Source organism: Pseudonaja textilis, chromosome Z (assembly GCF_049901715.1).
Source record: "Pseudonaja textilis isolate UNSWEBS1 chromosome Z, rPseTex1.2, whole genome shotgun sequence".
Classification (NCBI taxonomy): Eukaryota; Metazoa; Chordata; class Lepidosauria; order Squamata; family Elapidae; genus Pseudonaja; species Pseudonaja textilis.
Genome location: NC_142008.1, coordinates 30,097,365 through 30,118,568, shown reverse-complemented (window position 1 = coordinate 30,118,568; position 21,204 = coordinate 30,097,365). Strand labels below are relative to the sequence as shown.

At 35.0% G+C, this 21,204-nt stretch overlaps 1 protein-coding gene across 5 annotated transcripts in view; it reads right to left on the bottom strand.

The window, feature by feature from the left end:
* Positions 1 to 3,657: 3,657 nt before the first annotated feature.
* MIOS (meiosis regulator for oocyte development) overlaps positions 3,658 to 21,204 on the bottom strand; it is a 125,188-nt gene continuing 107,641 nt past the window's right edge. For all 5 annotated transcript variants that reach the window (XM_087918130.1, XM_087918131.1, XM_026706314.2 and 2 more), the window contains 10 exons: positions 18,796 to 20,159; positions 18,195 to 18,293; positions 17,522 to 17,779; positions 15,220 to 15,389; positions 14,356 to 14,421; positions 13,068 to 13,226; positions 12,439 to 12,591; positions 11,980 to 12,184; positions 8,851 to 8,980; positions 3,658 to 6,337 (listed from right to left, as the gene is read on the bottom strand). In XM_087918130.1, the coding sequence (XP_087774256.1) occupies positions 6,241 to 6,337; positions 8,851 to 8,980; positions 11,980 to 12,184; positions 12,439 to 12,591; positions 13,068 to 13,226; positions 14,356 to 14,421; positions 15,220 to 15,389; positions 17,522 to 17,779; positions 18,195 to 18,293; positions 18,796 to 20,083 (2,625 nt within the window). In that variant the 5' untranslated portion in view covers positions 20,084 to 20,159 and the 3' untranslated portion in view covers positions 3,658 to 6,240. The remainder of the gene's footprint in view (positions 6,338 to 8,850; positions 8,981 to 11,979; positions 12,185 to 12,438; positions 12,592 to 13,067; positions 13,227 to 14,355; positions 14,422 to 15,219; positions 15,390 to 17,521; positions 17,780 to 18,194; positions 18,294 to 18,795; positions 20,160 to 21,204) is intronic.

Below are 21,204 nucleotides of genomic sequence, written 5' to 3'. Positions count from 1 at the left end.
CAGGCCTCCAATATTTGAAGTGATATCACAGGAAAAAGGATATCAATTTATTCTCCATAGCACCTGAGGGCAGGTTAAGAAGCAATTGGAAGCTTATCAGATGGAGATTCAACCTGGAATTAAGGATGAATTTCCTGAAGGATTAATCAATGGAACCGTTTGCCTCTTGGAGTTATAGGTGCTCCCTCACTGATGGTTTTCAAGCAAAGAGTAGATAATCATCTGTCCAGAGCATAATGACTCCTGTCTTGGGCAGGGGGTGAACTAGAAGACCTCCAAGATCCTATGAACATTTTGCTTCCTGCGTTAGTGATGCAGAAAAGATTGAAGCTTTTTGAAGGTGGTATGACATCTGCTGCTTCAGCCACTTTGCAGTTATCTATTGTCCATAAGAATAGGAATTTTGCTGCTAATCAGCTTGTGCTTTTCCTACATCTATCCCTTTTTTCTTCTGGAAAAAAAATATGCCGTTCTAACTGTAGATCTCTCTTAATCACAGATCTAGAATAGTCCTCTATGCTTCATAAATATCTATTACTTTAATCCAAAAGTTTATTCCCAATTTATCCCATCAATAGCATGAATGCAACCCACTATGCTATAAGAAAAATACAGGAGACAACTCTTGAATCACATGTGATACAACATAGAATGCTTGAAAATGTTCTGTTTAAAATAACTGGTTTCTGACCACTGAATACTTTGATACAGTTCAAATTTGATATAAGAATATATGTCCCCAAACCCAGAGGCTTTTTTTAGCCATTTTGTCTGAACAATAGTTCAGAAATGGTCTGCAATGGAATTATAGATTAAACAGCTTTATGAATAGTAGGGACACTTTCACTCTGCATTCAGAAAATGGTCTCTTAGAAAGCAAAGACTGCTAGCCAGACATGTTACTATAATTGATTAATGCAATGCTTGATTTGACAAAAATGCAAAATATAACAGACTAATCAGTGACCCAGGTGATGTTTATTTCCAAAAGATAATTTATCTAATTTGAAGAGGAAACCTAAACTGAAGATTTTAAACTTTTTAAACACAAGATTGAACTATATCAACTAATATATAAGTATGAAAAAGAAACTATTAATGCAGAGCTTGCTGTAGTAAGGGCAGATTCCACTTTGGAAATGAAAAGAAACAACTGAAGTAAACTGTTGTACTGAACTTACAATGGTAATTGGGACCAGAATTTTCATGCTAAATGATGTGATTGTAAAGTGTAACTTCACCACTTAGTGATAGCAATTCCTGCAGTCCTGGTTACTATTGTTAACTTAATCCTATTGTCCTTAGGCTAGGTGACTTCCTGCTGGTTTCCTACAACTAAATCAGGAAGTTGCAATTCCTAGATGGCTCTCAAGCAAGCCAGTGGAGGGAAAGTGACTGCCAGTGGCATGAGAATGCAAGGGAATGATACTGGGGTTTAGGAAAGGTGTGCGTGGGAGGGCTGGAAACCAGAAGATTGGATTCTAGTCCTGCCTTCTGTGTGAAAACTAGTTGGATGACTGTGCCTGTCATTCAGCCAAACTCACCTCACTTGATTGGTTTTTTTGGGAAAACAATAGGAGGCAGAGTATTAGATACATTTAATTAACTTTTAAATTTAAACATAGATTTGTAATCCATCCTTGCCTTTTTAAATATTATATACTGTTTATGTTTTAATGTTTTATTTGTACATTGCCACTGTGACAGATGGTTCCAAAATTTGATTAAATTTTTTTTGGCACTTTTGAGTTTTGAGAGACAGAATGGTGTAGTCGTTGAGGTATTGTTATCCTAGAAACTAGTGGGCTGTGAGTTCTGGTCTTGCTTTAAGGCATGAAAAATCATTTGTGTGACTTCGGGCTAGGCCTAACTTGGGCATTTTATGGCCCTGGCCCTTGCATCCTTGTCTGGCCTGCATGAAGTTAGAACCATACAGTTTACTGCTTTTTATAAAATGGTAAAATTAATATTCATTAGTATTAAGCTCAGCCTTCTGGTTTAGCCTTCCATAACAGTCTATTTCTCATGTGGCCCCTTGGGAAAATTAGTTGTCCATTCCTGGGCTAGTCACTCTCATCCCAACTCACCTTGCAGGTTGTTGTGGGGGAAATAGGAGGAAGCAGTATTGATATTTTTATTACCTTAAGTTGTATATGGGAAGAAAAGTGGCCCTTTTCAAATAAAAGACTGGCAAAAGTTGGGGGAAATGTGAGGGAATGCATAAGGGTGAGGGTGTCATGATAAGGCCAAGTGAGAGAGGTGCTAGGATGGCATGGTAATGCTTATGGGTGTGAAGGAGGCATGGCAAGCTTTGGGGAGGGAGCATGGAAAATGGCAAGAATTGGGGAGGATATGTGAATGGCCAGTATGAGTATAGGATGCTGGGGGACATTTTCCCAGAAACTTACACGTCCCATGACTTTCTGGCCAAGGTCAAAATGGCATTTTCAGAGTACTGCATTGAGTTGTAAATGGTTGCCGTAAGTCCAGAACATGATCAAATGATTGTGAAATGTTCAGGTTACCATCCTAACTTTGAACAATCACTGAATGAATGGTGGTAAGCCAAGAACTACCTGTATTAGTAAATTGTTTTTCTTAGAAAATATTACATAATTTCAACCAACACAGAAATAATTGAGGATAAGTACTTTAACATAGGAACTTATGCAGTATAAGAACTATTGGTATTCATTCATTTCTGTTCATTTTGAGTTGTTTTTACAACAAAAAGATGAAATTTATTCTATTGTATGACAGACCAAATGTTGTAAGCCAAGTGTTTCTGCATATCCTTAACCTGTGATTTTTCATCTCCTTAAAATTATGTGGGAAAAAAATATTTTTGTTTGATTCTGCCTCAAGCACACATTGCAGGACATAAGCAGTACTATGAATGCTTTAAAAGGAGTATTGCAATGTTTTCAACAATTGGCTGTAAACTCCTTGGATCTCAGATACTAACAACTTTCCAATTTTTGTGGAATAAATATTTTCTGCAGAAAGGGAAATATATCTATGATGATTTTGTAATATATGTCTTCAACACAAGTTGCTAAAGGGGAAAAAGAAAAAAAATCTACTTGTTTAAATTTTTGAAGTATTTAAATTAGTTATATAGAACAAATAGTATATACCAGGGATGTCAAACTCTATTTCATTTAGGGTTGTATCAGGTTTGTGTTTGACCTTATGGGGGTCAGAGTGGGTGTAGCAGTCAGGGGTGCCTGTGGTGGCCTGAGTGCTCTGCAAGTAAAAAAGGGCTCCCAATATCTGTCTTCATCTGGGAACGCCTCCTGCAACCCTCTGCCAGTGAAAACAGAGCTTGGGAGGGCTCCATTTTCACTGGCAGAGGGTTGTGGGAGGCCGTTCCAGCCAAAAATGGAGATTGGGAGCCCATTTTCCCTAGTAGAGGCACTGGGCCAGTCCTTTGCTGTTTCCAGGGTGGCCTCATGGACCAGATTTAAGCACCCTATGGGCCAAATCCAGCCCTCCAGCCTTGAGTTTGACAATCCTGTTATATACTATACTTTACAAATTAATTCAAATAATATAGAACAAATTGGAAGAGATGAACACTGAAATAGCATGACCTTCATTAAGAATGAAAATGGAGTAAGAAATCTTAATCTAAAGGCAGGCAAATAAACAAAATTATAGTATATGCGTATTTAATAAAGTTTAAAGGCAGCAAAAACAATTCATGTAAACATATTTGCTAACCATAAAATGCAAAATAATGATCCAAAATTAGGTAATGCTCCACTCTTCTTTTCACAAAAATATTAAATCTTAAAAGTATATTAAAAAGGTTAAAAATGAAGTATACCTCAATGTTTCAATACAGAATTACAGTAAAAGCTTAATCTAATAATTATAATCAAAACTGCAATCAAATCAAGAATATTTTAGTTAAAATGGAAACACCCGCATTAGTGGAATCCAAGTAGTTGAAATGCCACAACTGCAATAACCAGAACCTAGTTGACAATTCTGGATGATACAAACCTAAGCTATCTGGAAATTGCCAGATTGGTAAATGATAATCTATAACAAAGTTTCTCAACCTTGGCAATTTTAAAATGTATAGATTTCAAATCCCAGAATTCTCTAGTCATTGTGCTAACTGGGGGATTCTAGGAGTAGCTATCTAGCAATATGTCATGGCTATCTACTAAAATAACTTGGTGCAAGATGTCCCTACTCATCAAATAAAAATTTCCTACTTTTCAAAATCCAGATATCAGCTCATGTTTATATGGGTGCAAGACAATTTACTATCCATGTACCTCAAATACAAGAACCTCAAATACAAAGACAAACATAGTTTCTAAACTGCATTTAATGGCTTAATATTTGAGACTATTAAAACAAATTGTTTATTAATATTCCAAAAATATATTATCAAATTAGAAACAAAATTTTGATTGGAAGTACTATGAGAAAGTCTACATATCACACAATAAAACTATACATAAATATAATTTATCCATTAAGGATTTTTCTCCCTTATAAAACAGGTATGCATATAGATGTTGCTCACATCCTGGGTACAAATGGAGCCATTTTCCATAAGCACAATAAATTCATTTTCTATATTCCTTTTATTTGCGCCCATTATCTAGGTTTCTGAAGAACATTTTTCATACAAAAAGATGTTTTTCAAGAAACAAAAAGAAGCAATTAAAATGTTGCATGATTCTTAAATACTAACCTGCACAATACAAAATATAAAATTGAACTAGGTAAATGTTATATAAAGCAGTTACTAAATTGCATTGAAAGTAGAGTTTTAATTTATCTACTGAAATTTTGAATAGCATGCTTGTTATATTAGTAATTGGTAGAAAATATGTAGACTAATAAGTATACCAGGATATACCAAATGTTATCTAAATGAATTTCCACTCATGCAGGATAGCATTTTCCTTCCCTTCCTGATCCTACAGCACTGAATGTACAAGGGGTAAAAAGAAATCCATTTGATCAGCAAGATAAACTTTCTGATAAAGTGAATAAACTTGCTATTCCAATCAATTTGTTTTGTTGTTGGTAACATGTTTATATTGCTTCTATTGTATCTTAAACAGATTTTAGTCAATGGAAAAACAGTTGCAGTGAAACATTGTGTTTCCCCGAAAATAAGACCCTACCTTATTTTTCTGCCACCAAAAAAGGCACCAGGTCTTATTTTGCATGTGTTTCCCCTGGCCTCTTTTTCGCTGTCAGAGGCCTTCAGGAACTTCTTCAGGATCAATCAGAAGCTCTGTTATTGGCTGCAGAGGTCTTCAGGAAAGCTTTGCCAGCTGCAGAAGAAGTGGGCCGGCAAGGCAGGTGTGGGGTGTGCGAGGCCTGGCTGCAGCTGTCCAAAGGTAAGTAGTATGGCAGCTCCAAGCTTAATTCTTACTCATGCACCCTGGAGTGGGTGGGATCTTAATTAGAGCTTATTTTGGGTGTAGGTGTTATATTGGGTGCATGTTTAAAAATGAAGCTAGGACTTACTTTCAGGATAAGTTGTATTTTTGGGGAAACGGTATTTGATGCACAAATCATTAATATAATAATGGTAAGTGGCACCTACTACTATCAGTGATTTGAGCTATTTTTTTCAGATTGTTCTTCATTAAGATTCTGTGATCAAAATGAGTGTCCTAACAAAGCAATATTCAGATGAATATAATTCACACTAACTGAAATTCAGCTTTACTATCTATTTATTCAAACTAAGTAAAACCTAAGCTAATCAAAAGATTGTTACAAGATTATAGCTAACTATAGTGTACTGTGAGCAAATAAAATATAGAAACTTTCTCAGATGTAAGAAAAAATACTAATAAAAATAGTGTAAAATACATCTAAAACACATTTATTTGCCTTCTGGTGAACAGTTTTCTGGAAGTTTATAAAATTCATAAAGAGTGTTCAACAGTACTTCATCTTAGATAGAAGCCTCAAGGTGCAGATAACATAAGTCTTCCTTTGCATTTCAATGAACCCTCCGAAAAGAATTGCTTCACAAACCACTGAATAAAACCTGGGGACATGTTTGAAAAACTCAGTCCAGTAGAACTTGTTTATGTAAAGCACATCAAAAACCATCTGCACAAATTGCTGATGTGATTAAATGATTTGTATTTCTATTATAAGGAAGTCATGAATAACTTGTTCTGAGGTATGTATTTGGACTGTGAAGGACGTGAATTAGAGAGATGATGTGAAAATTCTTAGAAAAGCTCTAGTTTATGGCTGAACCACCTCTGCTGGGATGAGATTTCCTGTTGTATCCAGCTGCATACATTTGCAGGAACATGCTGAAACAGGGCATTCATTATGATCTCTGTATATGAAGAAAAAACAAAACAGTATTACTTTGTTTAACTCTAAGAACAACTGCTTTGTTCACATAGTATAAAATACCTATGCATATATTTTTCATAAGAAATATGAATATAGTTATGGTAGATAAGGCTTAGAAAAGAAAGGGCTTAGAAATGTGATTTATGAATAGCTGTTAAATGTAAAATTAAGTTCCCAAGATTGAAAAATTAACCCTATAAATAGAATGATGGATATTTATTATAGATTTTTAAGGTTATATTTTATAGTTATAATTTTATAGTTTATAATTATAGATTAGGCTATATTTTTCTACAGAAACATTTCTAGACTTAAAAGGAAAGAAATGGTTAACTGAAGATGGTTTTGCTAAAAGTGGAGACAATTAGTAGATCAACTCTTCATAATTTCCCATTAGACGGAGAGGATGGGATTGCCCTAAAAATGCATCACAAAGTTACTTTTTGTGATTGGTGCTTTTATAGGCACTGAATTTACAAACTTTTTTTATAATTATTTTTGGAAATTGCTGATTAACCGCTTTTTCGGTATTAGGAGACTTTGAATTTATCAAGTTTACAGCACAAGATGTTAAGGGCTTCCTTTTTTTAAAAAAGTGAAAAAGTGATTAGAACATTGATTTTAGAAATTTACATATGGACAGGTCTATATAGATAGGAAATAAAGGGTTTGAAATTGTAAGAATCCTCCCTATGGGAAAATGCTTTTATTTTTTTGAATTTTTAAAAAAATGATTGGAACTTTAAAGGTTGGACGTTACAAAAAACTAGATGGAAATATTACAATTAAAGAAGAAAAATACTTAAATTTGACCTACTAATACAGAATGGAATAAAATGCTTAACATTGGATGAAGATTAGACGAAGTGAGAGATATTTATGAACAGTGGAGCCAGTAATTAATTAAAGAGTTCTGTAGTTATTGATAGACTGTGCTTAAAAAATTATTATTGGAAGAGAAATAAGTTTTGCTGGCAGCATACAAATTTTAAAAATGCATTAAAAGATAAATTGGCCATTTAGTCTAATTATAAAAATTCAGGCAAAAATACTAATTATAACAGTTCTTTAAAATAATGTCAGAGTATATTCATTAACTGGTTGAGACATGGTTAACAAAGTAAAGCTTGGGAGCTAACAGCTTAGGTGTGGTTTGGCTCTGTGTGCTTTGCTGGGAATTGAAAGTGAAACCAACTTGCTTGCTTGCTGAAACTGATACCTGCTTTGGGCTGCTGCTGCTGCTTGTGTTTTTGCTTATGTTACATTGAAAGAAATGGTATTGTAAACTTTATTCGTGTTAATATGTTTATAAAGAAATTATTGATCCTGCTGAATCAGTCATCTGTGTGTTGTCTGGACTTGAATTTCTGCTGCAAACTCTAACAAATAATTATATATCAATACTTGCGGATGTGTAATCTATTCTGTGAACCTTTGCACTGAACTGCAAATGGTATTTAGAGTTATGATTGTTAGATTTCGTAATGAAAAACAGGTGAAATTTTTGAAATCTTAAATCTTCCATTGAATATCGCAAAAGTGCTTTTTCAAGAGGCAACTGGACTTTCTTGTTTTTTCTTTGAAGACATTTCGCTTCTCATCCAAGAAACTTCTTGAGCTCTGACTGGATAGTAGGGAATGGAAGGGTTTATATTCCTTGCAGACAGCTGGTCGTTTGCATTTTTTTTTACAGAGTCATTGAGGACTTGGAGGTTTATCTGTGTCCTTGGGGTCACCTGAGTAGTGCAAATGGTGTGGAGCCTTCTTGGCTGCAGGATGTTTTCTGCCTCTGTCCCTTCACTGTTGAAGACAGGCACAGGCTATTGGGGATAAGTCTGTGTTGTCTGCATTTCAAACTGAAGCTTAAATGGTTTCTGTAGTCTGCAATATTTCTGGAAATCTGTTCATACTCCCACACCGTTCAAAGGATATTCATTCCAAAGTACACAGCTAAAAATTTATGGAGATTCACAGTCATCCATGTCATGGTTGTTCCAAAGATGCTTTTACAGGAAGCAACTAGACTTTCTTGTTTTTTCTTTGAAGGCGTTTCATTTCTCATCCAAGAAGCTACTTCAACTCTAAGAGGATAGTGGAGAATGTCAGCAAGGAATATAAATCCTTCCATTCTTTACCCAGTCAGAGCTGAAGATCTTGGATGAGAAATGAAAGGTCTTCAAAGAAAAAACAAGAACGTCCAGTTGCCTCTTGAAAAAGCACTTTTGGGAAAATCATGACCCAGATAACCCGGATAACTGCGAATCTCCACAGAGATAGGCTTTCATTGAATGTACACATTTTTTTCTTATATTTATTAAGTGCTCTATTTTTTACTAATCTGTTTCTCAATATAGTTCTTACTTCTACATATTTTGTAGAATTAGAATTTGGTTGATATACATTGATGTGTAAACATATTAACTAAAAGTACAGATACACGATAAGGCTAACAAAGATTCTTGGCTTCACATGGTATTGTTTTTAGTTTCTTACCTGAACCAGCTGAGCATATGTCCAGCATGACCACCATGCCTGCAGTTGTGACACCAAGTAAACCAGTTGTTGAACTGAGCTAATTTCTTGTCCTTACTGAGATCCACTTTTTCATCTGATTTGGATCCTCCTTTATGAAAAAAAAAATCAATTGATTTGCTTTTGTAGCAATCAGAATTGCTTACTAAGTACTGTACCAGCAGAAAAGCTGTTATTAAGTCACTAAAGAGAAAATCAGCACATAGAACAATTATGTTTTTTGTGAACACTTTAAAAGAGGTAATACAGATACAAAAGTTGAAAAATTTAGTCATGTTTTAAGCATCAGACTAATAATCTTTGGAATTGATAATTATGTTTTTATTAATACCCATTGCAATGAAAACTAAATAATCAAACAGTAAATGTTTTATGAGTCTCTTGTTCTGTTTCATATCTATTATATGTTAATTTTTATCTCATTCCATAGTATTCCAAATTCAAATGAACTATTTTTATATAAGTTCAAATTTGACTTTTGTAAAGAAAATAAGGGAAACTAAGCATCTTACCTGAATCTACTTATGTATATATGTACAGTGGGTATCTATCATCTGAAACTATAAGGACTCCAATTTAGAGAATTTATATATAAAATGCAATACAAATCAACAGCTCAAAAATAGTAATCAAATTAAATTATTTCAATGTTAAAAATTGGAAGTTAAATTTAATAGTGGAACACAGTTTATATTTCTAATCCATGAAGGCCTTGTTTTTTCTTGCTTAAGAAGGCCATAATAATGGGGGCTATTTTTAGTCAGGGAAACAAACTAAGGGGAGATGCTGCAGAGAAGAAAAGAATTCATGCTGCCAGATTTCTTCTCACTGTACTTCCTGGTAATTAACACTCTTAGCAAGCATTCCCTGGTTATTTTATGTACAGAGGGAAGAAACTTTTGGGAAAGATTCCTAGGTATTCCAAAAATATCCAGGTATCAAATCATATAAGGCTTTATAGATAATGACCACTAATTACTGCTGTTGTTGTGTTGTAACTGACCCCTAAGCATGAATGTAACTGTACTTTGGACAGCTGAATTTTCCAAATGATCTTCAAGGGCAGCCCCGTGCATAGCAATTTGTAGTAAATCAATATCTAAATGCAAGTAGAGCATGATCTTCCAGGTTAAGGCCACAACTGATGCTCCAGTGAAGCTCTGTAATGATCTCTACCTGACTTTTGAGCAGGAGCCACGTGTTCAGGACTATTCCCAGATTGTCATCCTCCTGCTCTTGAGGAGTACAATCCTACCAAAAATTTTAAAAAAGGTACAATCAAATTGTCTCCTAATCAAGATACTCTGCCTTATTTAGGTTGACTCTGAGTCTGCTTTCCCCCATCCAGACACCTATGTTGTGACTTCCACCACAACTTGCAATGAGCTTCTGGTTGAGCTGTGTAACAGTCTTATTTATCTGCTTACTGATGACATCTCATCCTAAACAAACAGTAGAAGAAGCCTTTCATTGTGAAAAAGGATTTTAAAAAATGGCCATGTCATTTGTCTGACAGGATCCCTCTTATTTTATGCAGCTAAAGTAAATAGTTGTTTCCCTCATACATATTTGTGTTGTGAGTTTACAAAAGCAGGGAATAGAATTCAAAGAATTCTACATGAGTTCAAAGAATTCTACATGAACAAGACAACTTTGGATTGACAATTCTCCCATGCCAAACAACAAGCTGAGATAAAGCAAAACAGCATTCCTGGATTTCAGTTATGGGTTTGTTGTTGACGTGAACAGTACAAACAAGCAATTCTTGAGTTATTAGGGCAATTTGGGACTGGAATTTCCATCATCACTAAGTGATGCAGCAGTGAAGTGCAATATCATATAACCGTATCATGTACTGATGAAAAACCTGGCACTCCCAGGTGCCACCATAACCCCCAAACCACACAAGCAGGAAGACGGAATAGAATAGAATAGTTGGAAGGAACCTTGGAGGTCTTCTAGACCAACTTCCTGCTTAGGCAGGAAATCCTACACTACTTCAGACAAATGTTTATCCAATCTCTTAAAAACTTCCAGTGTTGGAGCATCCACAACTTCTAGAGGCAAGTTGTTCCACTGATTAATTTTTCTAACTGTCAGAAATTTCTCCTTAATTCTAAGTTGCTTCTCTCATTGATTAGTTTCAACCTATTGCTTCTTGTTCTGCCCTCAGGTGCTTTGGAGACTAGGTCTTTTAAGCAGAAAAGGCAATGGGGCAAGTTGCAACCTTTTCTCCTGACTTCTCTATTGATGTTGCTTATGGGAAGCTAGGTGGGAAGGTTCCAAATGGTCATGATGTGACCATGAGACACTACAACCATCCTAAATGCAAGACAACTGCCAAGTGTATGGGTCACAATCATATCCTTATTGGGATGGCGGGACAGCCAGAACTTCAGGAGAGGAAGGAAGACTTCTGATGCCCCCAGTCAATTTCCCAGAAGGAAAATCAATAGGGAAACCACTAGGAAGTCAGACATTGTTCCCAATCCCACTGCTTTATTATCTACCCTCAATAATTCTGTTTCTCTGTTTAGATAAGGAAACACCTATGAAAAGAGGATCCCCGCAGATCATGAATTGTCTGGTTTTAATATAAGATAGACAATTAATGAGTGCTATTTTTTCTGAGTCTGTCTCCTGGTACTTACCGAAAATGCTTGCTTTTTAATTGCATTTTACTGTAAAGCAGTTTTAAGTTATATCACAGCAAAGAAAATGTAATCAAAGTTAATTAAATTCAGTCAAAATCAGCAACATACAGTGTTCTAAGACAATGTTATTCAAATATTAATGTAATATTTTTATATGCCAGTGTATACCATTTCCTACACTAAACTATTTTTCAAGCAGTTTATAATGAAAACAATGAAATACCAGTTAAAAAGAAAAGAATTCTTCCAGCAGTTATATTGGTAAGCCTCAACGAAGAGATAAGTTTTCAATGGACAGCTGAAAATTTTTATAGTGAGGGCCTCCTGTGTTTCATTAATAATATACAAAGAAAAACAGTTGAAGAATTCAAACAATTGTTTTTCAGAGCTAGAAATCTTTGAATTAAATGAACAATTTCAAACTAGGGAGACATACCTGGGCAGCAGGAAACCGGAGTGCCCATATTTATCAGACAAAGAGCACAGCGAGGAAGAGGTTTGCGACAACCAGGACAACTTGTGACTTTTGATTTGGTTGGTGATCCACTTACACCATACTGACTGAAACCTCGGCCTTGATGTGGTATAGTTGAGCAGCTATAAGAGATTGATTTTCCACAAAAGTTGCAACTTACAAATACCTAACAGGAAAAAAAATAAAGCATACATCTCCCTTATACCATCAAAAACACAACAGCAAATGATTTTCATTATAACATTAATATAACCTGAAACCCCAAAATAATGTTGACAAATGTATCTGTTGCTCATCCATAAATGGAAGATTAGCTCTGTGTGAATAGGGCTGTAAAATATTAACAAGCAAGATAGTGACAAACTTTAACTCAGGTCCTTAAATATACTACGCAGCCAGGAAAATTGTAACCATACTTACCTGTGCTAAAGGTTTTGAGCTGGGATCCAGTTTACTTCGATGGATGTCAAATTCGGCTCGTTTATGCCAAAATCTCCATGCATCCAACAGATTCCGATAACTTTCAATCCAATATTGAACTCGCTCATCTTTGAGCACCTCAGAGGGAGAGCCCTAAAAGTAGATATCAACAAAAAAAATTGCATTGAAGAACAAAATAATTTTTTTGATGAAGTTAAAAATTATGGGCTATTTTTTGCAAAAGTTAAAAAAAAATTAGCTAATCTTCACAAAAAATAATTCTGCTTTCATTTTATATACTGTCCCCAAACTTAAAAATTGTGATTTAGAAATAGTGGGAAGATATTCACAAAATATTTTACTGAAGATACCACATATATAATAAAATGAAACAACAGAAATTATTTACCTCAAAGGCAAGCAGGAACATAAATGGGTGAAGCAAGCATAATACTTTCACAAATGTTGAAGCTTGAGATTATTTTCAAAATAGAATAGAATAGAATAGAATACTTTATTGGACAAGTGTGATTGGACACATAAGGAATTTGTCTTGATGTAAATACTCTCAGTATACATAAAAGAAAAGATACATTTGTTAAGAATCAAGAATCATAAAAGATACAAACCTGCAGCATACAATAGCTTGCTGTCTGAACATCACCTGTTCTATCTACATAACTTTCCATCAGATCGACTCCATCATTTGTGAGTCCTGTCAATAGGATTCCTTCAAGATTTCCAGCGTCTTTCATTTCATTTGTTAGTTTTTCAATGAATCTGTTTAGCTAGGTAAAAAAAGATTTCCTTAAAGTCTTCAACCTGTAACCTATTACCTATTTCCAACCCACACAAATGTGGCATGCCTCTGTATGGTATTAAACATACATGGTGTTTTTAATTCTTATTAATTTTTCTTAATACGAACAAAATTTGAAGTTCATTAATTAACATGAATGGATAATACAGATTATCCATATTTTCAATATGTCCTTCAGTTCAAAATGTTTCTGAAATACTGTCACTTCATTAATTTGACAGCTGCAGAATATATGTGAGAAATTGCTAGGAGAAACCACAACTGTGGATATGCTGAGGACTATTTTTGATAGAAAAGAAAAATTAAGTCACCTTTTAACAATTTAAGAAAATGCAAAAGCAATGCTGTTATTTGATATTATTACTAACAGCACTAGGATTATGACACTAGAAAGCCAATTCAAAATATAACCCGTCTATCTATACTCAGAATATCACATGGCAATCACTTATCACTAATAAAGGAGAATATGTGTAGCTCAGTTGAAAGGAGAGGTCTTTGATGCTTTTTGAGCTTGGTTGTTTTCTTGCAAATGTTTCATTACCCAAAGTAGATAACATCATCAGTGCTAGTTTGGATAATAAAAAGTCTGCAATGAAAATATCCAAGCTCAGAGACCACCAAACACCTGCATAGTTACTATAAGCCATGAAATGTGAAATCCAAACCCTACCTATTCTCAGCCAAATATAGACTGGGAAATTCTGGGAGTTCAAGTTTGCACATCCTTAAGTTCCCAAGGTCGAGAAACATTGATCTAGTGCAGGGGTGTCAAACTCATGGTGTCACATTGTCATTTCACATATCACAACTTTTTCTCCCCTTTGTTAAAATGGGGGTGGGCACAGCCAGCACTTGATGCATCTGCCCCTTGGGCCGCAGGTTTGATACCCCCACAGGCATACTGATGCCCAGAATAGCACAAAATATTAATCATTTTGATATAATTCAGTTCCTAGTCTTATTATTTCTCCTTCACAAAGAAGATGAGAAATTTGGTAAAGTGGGTTATTATTTGTTCTTTTCAACATAGTATGTTTTCTGTAAAGAAATGGGAATAAAGCAGAAAAAAATAACAGCACATCTGGTCATCTTACCTGGATATCAGTTAAGAATTTACAAGCAAATGCCACTCTGTCTCGTACAGCTACATTACTTTCATTCTGGAAAAAAACAACACACACACACACATATATTGACATAAAATCTAAAAATAACTCAAGGAGATGACAAGTGGGACGGTTATTTTAATACTATAAAGTATCTATATATTGCAATTCGAATAATATAAAGGTAAAAAAGATAAGAGTACCTGCAGATTTTACTTCATTATAGTAGTCATTGCTGACTATAGGGAGTGGTGCTCAACTCCATTTCAAGGCCATTCAGCCAGTACTGTCCAAAGATATTTCCACAGTCATGTGGCCAGCATGATGTCATGGAGCACTTCCCACCAAAGCAATACCTATTTATCTACTTGCATTGCATGCTTTCAAACTGCTAAGTTGGCAGGAGCTGGGTTAAAGATGTGGCACTTGGGTCTTGAACCTGACTGCTGGCTTTCCAGCTGACAAGCCCAGCATCTTAACCGACTGCGCCGTCACACCCCCATATAAAATATAAAAAGTGTCAAATTCTTTAAAAAAATGATACATTTTTATGAATACTTAATTTTCTAATTGCCTGACCATTAGTAAATACTTTGGTCAAGCAATCATATTTCTGACTACCTTCTCACAAATGTCGGATTTTTCAAAATATTTTGTATTGGAGCAAGAACAATTAATCAATGCAAAGAAAACATACTTTCACTGCACTACAACATAAAGATCTTTTGCCTTTGTCTCAAAGGCTCAACATTTATGCCACTTTAACTGACAGATCAATCTCCTAATTTGACACTGAGTAACCCATATTTGTGGCATATCAATAATGATAGTTTTCAATTTAAAAAAGCTTACCAAAACTCCATCATAGCAGCCCGATTCGCTGGTCAAAAAAGCAAACATGGCACATAAGTAAGCATTGTTCAGCTGCAACCTAAGCGTGCTGCACATTTCTCTCCACAAGGAATTTTTTTCATCTGTATAGCCTGACAATGCCATAGCCACCACATTAAGGTTTAGATTACCTGCATCGCAAAAAACAGTAACCCTAAAGTCAAAAAAATAACTAACAACATAGTAACAGGTAACAGCTCAAAATATTTTTAAAATTACATAAACTATTATTCTGTGAAATGCATCAATCTTTTTTATTTTTAATAAGAGAAATACCAAATAAAAACCCGTATCCGATAATACCAATAGGGGGAAGAGAAAAAAATCAAGTTTGGCTTATGTACAGATGGGCTTATATGTGAGTCTGTATGGGTACTTTTTAAAATGTATTTCCATGTACATGGGAAAACTTAATTTTTTTAGGTGCACTTTGGCACTTAAAATTCTTGGTGTCCTCAATTTGCAACAGTTCACATAGTGATCATTTGAAGTTACAATGCACTGAAAAAGTAACTTATAGCTGTTTTTCACACTTGATCCTTGCAGCATCCCCATGGTGATATGATCAAAATTCAAAGGCTTGGCAACTGACTCAGGTTGCAGTGTCCTGGGATCATGTGATCATCTATTGCACCTTCTGACAAGCAAAGTTAATGGGGAAGCTGGATTCACTTAACAGCTGTGTTACTACAGTGATTCATTTAACAACTCTGGCAAGAAAGGGCATAAAATGAGGTAAAACTCACTTAACTGTCTTCGCTTACCACTCAGTTATGGTCGTTATGTCAAGGACTACCTATATTCGCAAGTCTATGCAAGTCTATGTAGTTTGGTGATTCAAATGAAGTATATATGACAAAAATAAATAATAAACTGAAAAAAAGGAAAAGACCCATGCAATAACTATTAATAGCAATATAAAATTCAATCCTTAATATATACTATACTGAAAAATATCTTCTCAATGTTAGAAGAGAGATAAATAATAGATTCATATATTGGACACAATCCTTAAAATCAGGAGGTTAACTTTCCATTTATATAAAATTATCTTCTTTGATACTTCCCAGTATAGTGCAATTTCCAAATAGAATGGGTAGTAGTGTGAAGAGGGAGCTGAATTAAAATCCCTGCACAGCAAAAAATGGTGAAGCCTTTATTTCCTCTGGAGTCCCTTAAGTCTTATCTGACCATTGCCAAGACAACGCACCATCTGTCCTAGTAAATGCACATTACAATGATTAATAAGCAACCTTGATCAACTCAGTGTGTTCCTAACTCCTTGTGACTGACACGCAGACTCAACAGAGCCAAAGCTCTTCAGGAGGTGACAATTTTTTTTAAGAATATAGTTTGAAATAACATTAAAATCCTTAATTATATTTCCTCCCAATATTCTATTTTAATTGTATTGTAATAATTACATGTAATTATTTGTAACTAAAACAGCTACAGCTAAACATAATCAGATCATGATTTTTTTAAAAATCCTTCAAATTTCTTACAATGCTAACAGGAAGGGGAAGAAATCAAATATCCATTTTTTGAGGGCTCAGTGAACTTGAAATAATTCTTGAATTAATTTAATTTTAGGTAGTTTTTTTTTTTACAATTTCTTAACACTTGGCCCTGCTGGTTCTGTAAAATTACTCTGAACCAATCAACTGAGTTGGGTACCAATCAACTCATATGAACTATGTAAAGCTATGACTGGATGAACCTGAGCATTCATCGGCTGGATACCCTTGACTCCACACAGAGTTCACAGCATATTTTTTTCTTTGAGCCTTGGGAGAAAAACATCTGCTGCTACGTAGGACTGAACTCTCTATCCTCCAGGTGAGAAATGAACATCTTCACCATTGGGTCATCACACCGCTCTTGTTCAAGATACCTAAATTTTCATTTTTATATAGCGTTAGATAAATGACAAAGTTATGGTCCAAGTGTTTCTACAAGCTTGTATCTAAAGAATAACCAGGAGAAAATAAAAGTCATTAAACACAATCCCAAAGATTTTTGTGCAAGCCATGGGACTAAACAGTTTTGTAGCAAATTTCTTATATTCTACAGATAGAAGTATAACTTTAAACTAGATAGCAGTTTTCTTATGTCATTCTATAATTCAGCCCTTGAATCAACAAATGGTATTTTTGTATCTTTGAATTTAACATTGTTTAAAGCAGTCTAATTAACAGATGAGTGGATAAATAATATTCAGCACAATCAAATGCTCTATTAGTGGTAGAACATCATAACACACCTTTGCCAGAAGATGCTCCTTTGTTCATTATCTGTATTGCTCGTCGGATGTCCAAATTGAATAATGCTACAGCAGCAGCTCGCTCCCAGTCTCCTTCTTGCTCCAAAGAGCACAGAAAGGGTTCCACATCTAGATCTGCTCCCTTTTTTACCCATCCACAAAGCTGCAAAGCCAATGATCTTTCTTCACTTGTATACTGAATAATATCTGCATATCTGTCAGATCCACTTCGGCTGTGCCTCAAGTTCTCTGTTGTTCCTGAAAAGGAATTACAGATTGACTGTATACTCAATCAGCACAACTTCTTAATATTTGAATGCACTATGTTAAATTTAACATTAAAATATAGGCATTGCAACAGTCTTTTAACATTGTTGTGTTTACAAATTATCATTCAGTCAAGATATTAATAGGACAATGCAATGAATTGGATTCAAAGAGGAAAAGATGAAGCAATGTGTTGAATGCATCATGTTGCAACCTATTAGCACCTCCCTAAATCAAATGTTACTTTACCTTGAATTAAATGTCTCATGGAAAGATATAGTTCCTTTAAGAAGCTGTCAATGGATGCAGTTATAATATTGAATCGGCCATGAAGGAACAGCCTAAAAGACATTACTTTAAAATTATTTAGGATGTTACTAAATAACAATTTGCAAAATGAACTTACCCATAGAAGTTTTCACTATAGATTTGATGCCTGCATAAACCAAGGATCCTTTGTTTCCTGTGAATTTCTGATCCATATCATCAGCATATTGTTTCATAAGTATTTTACAGTATAGGAAATAACATAATAAGATGATGTGTGAGGCAAAAACAATATTTTATTTGTTTATTAATATCCCTTGTTTTGCTACTGAGTTAGATTTGATATCAAGAAACCAATTTGATATCAAGGAATTGGGCAAATACCCTCTCCAAAATGATTTGTACAATATTAGTGTAATCCTCTCCATAATTAATAGTTTATAGCTATGCTATAGCATAAAGCGGTTATAACAAATATGTATTATCATTAAGTTTGATAAGGAAACTCAGACACTATCTTTCTTTTCAGTCTTAAAATAATCCAGATTACTTTAGACAAATTAAGTAGCTGAAAACCATTAGTACTGTTTTATACAATGATGCATAATGCCAGAGCACCTTATATTAAACTGAAAAAAGGAACCACCCCAATATATTCTGTAGAAATCCATATATTTCAGAGAGGTCTCTGAATGGAAGGAATCGGTCATCCTGTGCAGCAAATACTATTTTAAGGATATAATGCAGAGTGTACCAAAGTGATTTCAGTTGAGGATCTTCACTTCCTGCAAGAATATGGTTTCTCCAGACCTGTTCTGTGTCTAGGCCATATCTGGATAAAGCCCTCAGGCGCATTTTAGTGGCTATGTCTTTTTCAAAAGAGCTAGTTTCTTCTGTACATTCATACAAATGTCTTCCACAAGCCCACATTAAAGAAGTAACTGGACTCCATGCCAGAGAGATTCTTTCAAACACAGTGAAATCTGACATAGTCCTGTTAGAAGCTACAACAACCATTCGATTTTGACTTGAAGGATGCCATGCAAAGGAAGCAATATAGTGCTCACAAGGCTGAACACTTCTTTCAATGATTGTAGGTTCTGTTTCATCCCCTATAGGTGTGGGAGTGTGTTGCATATCATAGAGCTTGATGACATTACTATCTCTGGTTAAAGTAGCTAATAAACCAGTTCTCGTAGGACACCATGCTGCTTTTATTAAAGGTTTTGGTTGCTCTGTCAGGGTTAGCACAGGTTTCTCAAATTTTCTAAGGTCCCATATGGCAACCTGACCTTCATAGAAGGAAGCCACACGATCATGGAAGTATGGATCGACAGTAACACCCTGAACAGCTTTGGTATTCACAAACATTTTTTGGCTTGTGTTTCTAAGGTCAAAAATAGCCAGGTTTCGGTGCATTCCAGCTAAAAGAAGTTTCTGATCTCGTGGAAGCCAACAAAGAGAAAGACAAGCATCGTTTTGACCTAATTCATACAGCGATTTTGTTACAACCAATCCTGATTCAATATCACTTGAAAGCCTTAATTTGTCAGTGGCAATTGAAATTTCTGGAGTGTATTTACTACTTATATCCCAGATCAATACTGAAAAATCAGCTCTATGTTTATCCAAGCCAGCAGCAAGCCAATTACTGTCCAATGGATTCCATGCCAAAGTGTTACACTGCCGAGCATGCTTTGGAACAAATTCTTTTCCTATCAAATCTTTGCATTTTGAATTGTGGTCTTGGCCAAGGCTAGTTAAGACAACTCGACCATTAGCTTGCCCAACTGCCAGTAGACATTCAGGATCATATTTTGGATACCAAGCCACACATTTCAAATATGGAGTCTCTGAATTAATGGACAAAAGAGTAGCTGCAGTTTCTTCAGATAAACGCAGTGATCCTGCTTTGAGTTCTGAACTTATTGCAGATTCAATACGATAGAGACTGAGTTCCGAGTCACATAAAACAAATCTATCAACGTGGTGTGGAGCCCATAGAATATCAGGTTTGGAACCACTCATATCTGTTCCTCCAAATTGAATCAGGCAGCTTAAAATGTTGTTGGGAAACTAGAACCAAGTTCACTCATATGGACTCCTTTTTTAAAAAGAAAAAAGAAAAGAAATAACAGGTGTTATATTATCCAATACTTTACATCATTCCAAATAAGCACTGCATAGTAGCATTCACGTTTTTTGTTCTCAGTTGGCAATTACACAACCAAAACTTTTTTGAATGATTTACTAATTCAGCATTATCATTCAGAAATTCAGGTGGCACCTAGGATTTTGAAAAGCACTTAAAATCAGATTTTGGTCCCAGGTTAATTTGTTGAGAGAAGAGGACAGGAGACAGTTGCCATACTGTGTTTTAATATATGTTTTTAATCTCGGTTGCTTTGCTTTGTTAATGTTTTCAATTATTTTATATTAGATTTTGTAAGCTACCCAGTTTCTTAGAGTGGTAGACTATAATAAATTTAATGAAATAAATCAACAAGTTTTGTGTTTATTTTTGTTGAAGCTTCCTTCCAATCTTAAGCAAAAAATAGTCATGTTGGCTGACTTGCACTTTTACTGCTCACATGCTTATACAAATTACTTTATATAGTCCTCAGTTAACAACCACAATTAAGCCCAAAATTTCTACTGATAAGCACAGTTGTTAAGTGAACCTGGCTTCTCCATTGATTTTGCTTGTAGAAGGTGGCAAAAGATGATCACATGATCTCAAGACACTGCAACCATTTATAAATACATGTCTGTTGCCAAGCTTCTAAATTTTGATCATGTGACCATAGGATGCTACAATGGCATAAGTGTGAAGAACAGTCATAAGTCACTTTTTCCAGTGCCATTGTAACTTCAAACCAGTGGTAGTCAACCTGGTCCCTACCGTTCCAGCTTTCATGGTGGGCGGTAGGGGTTTTGTTCCCTACTTTATAAATCACCATTACTGTGGAACTGGTGGGTGGTTACAGAAAATTTTACTACTAACAGAGACATAAAAGTGGGCCGTAGGTATAAAAAGGTTGACTACCCCTGCTTCAAACCATTGTAATCAAATGATTGTAAATTGAGGACTACCTGTAATCCTTTTGCTCGCTTTGTTGATTTTTCTTATTGGATTATACAGTAGAAAA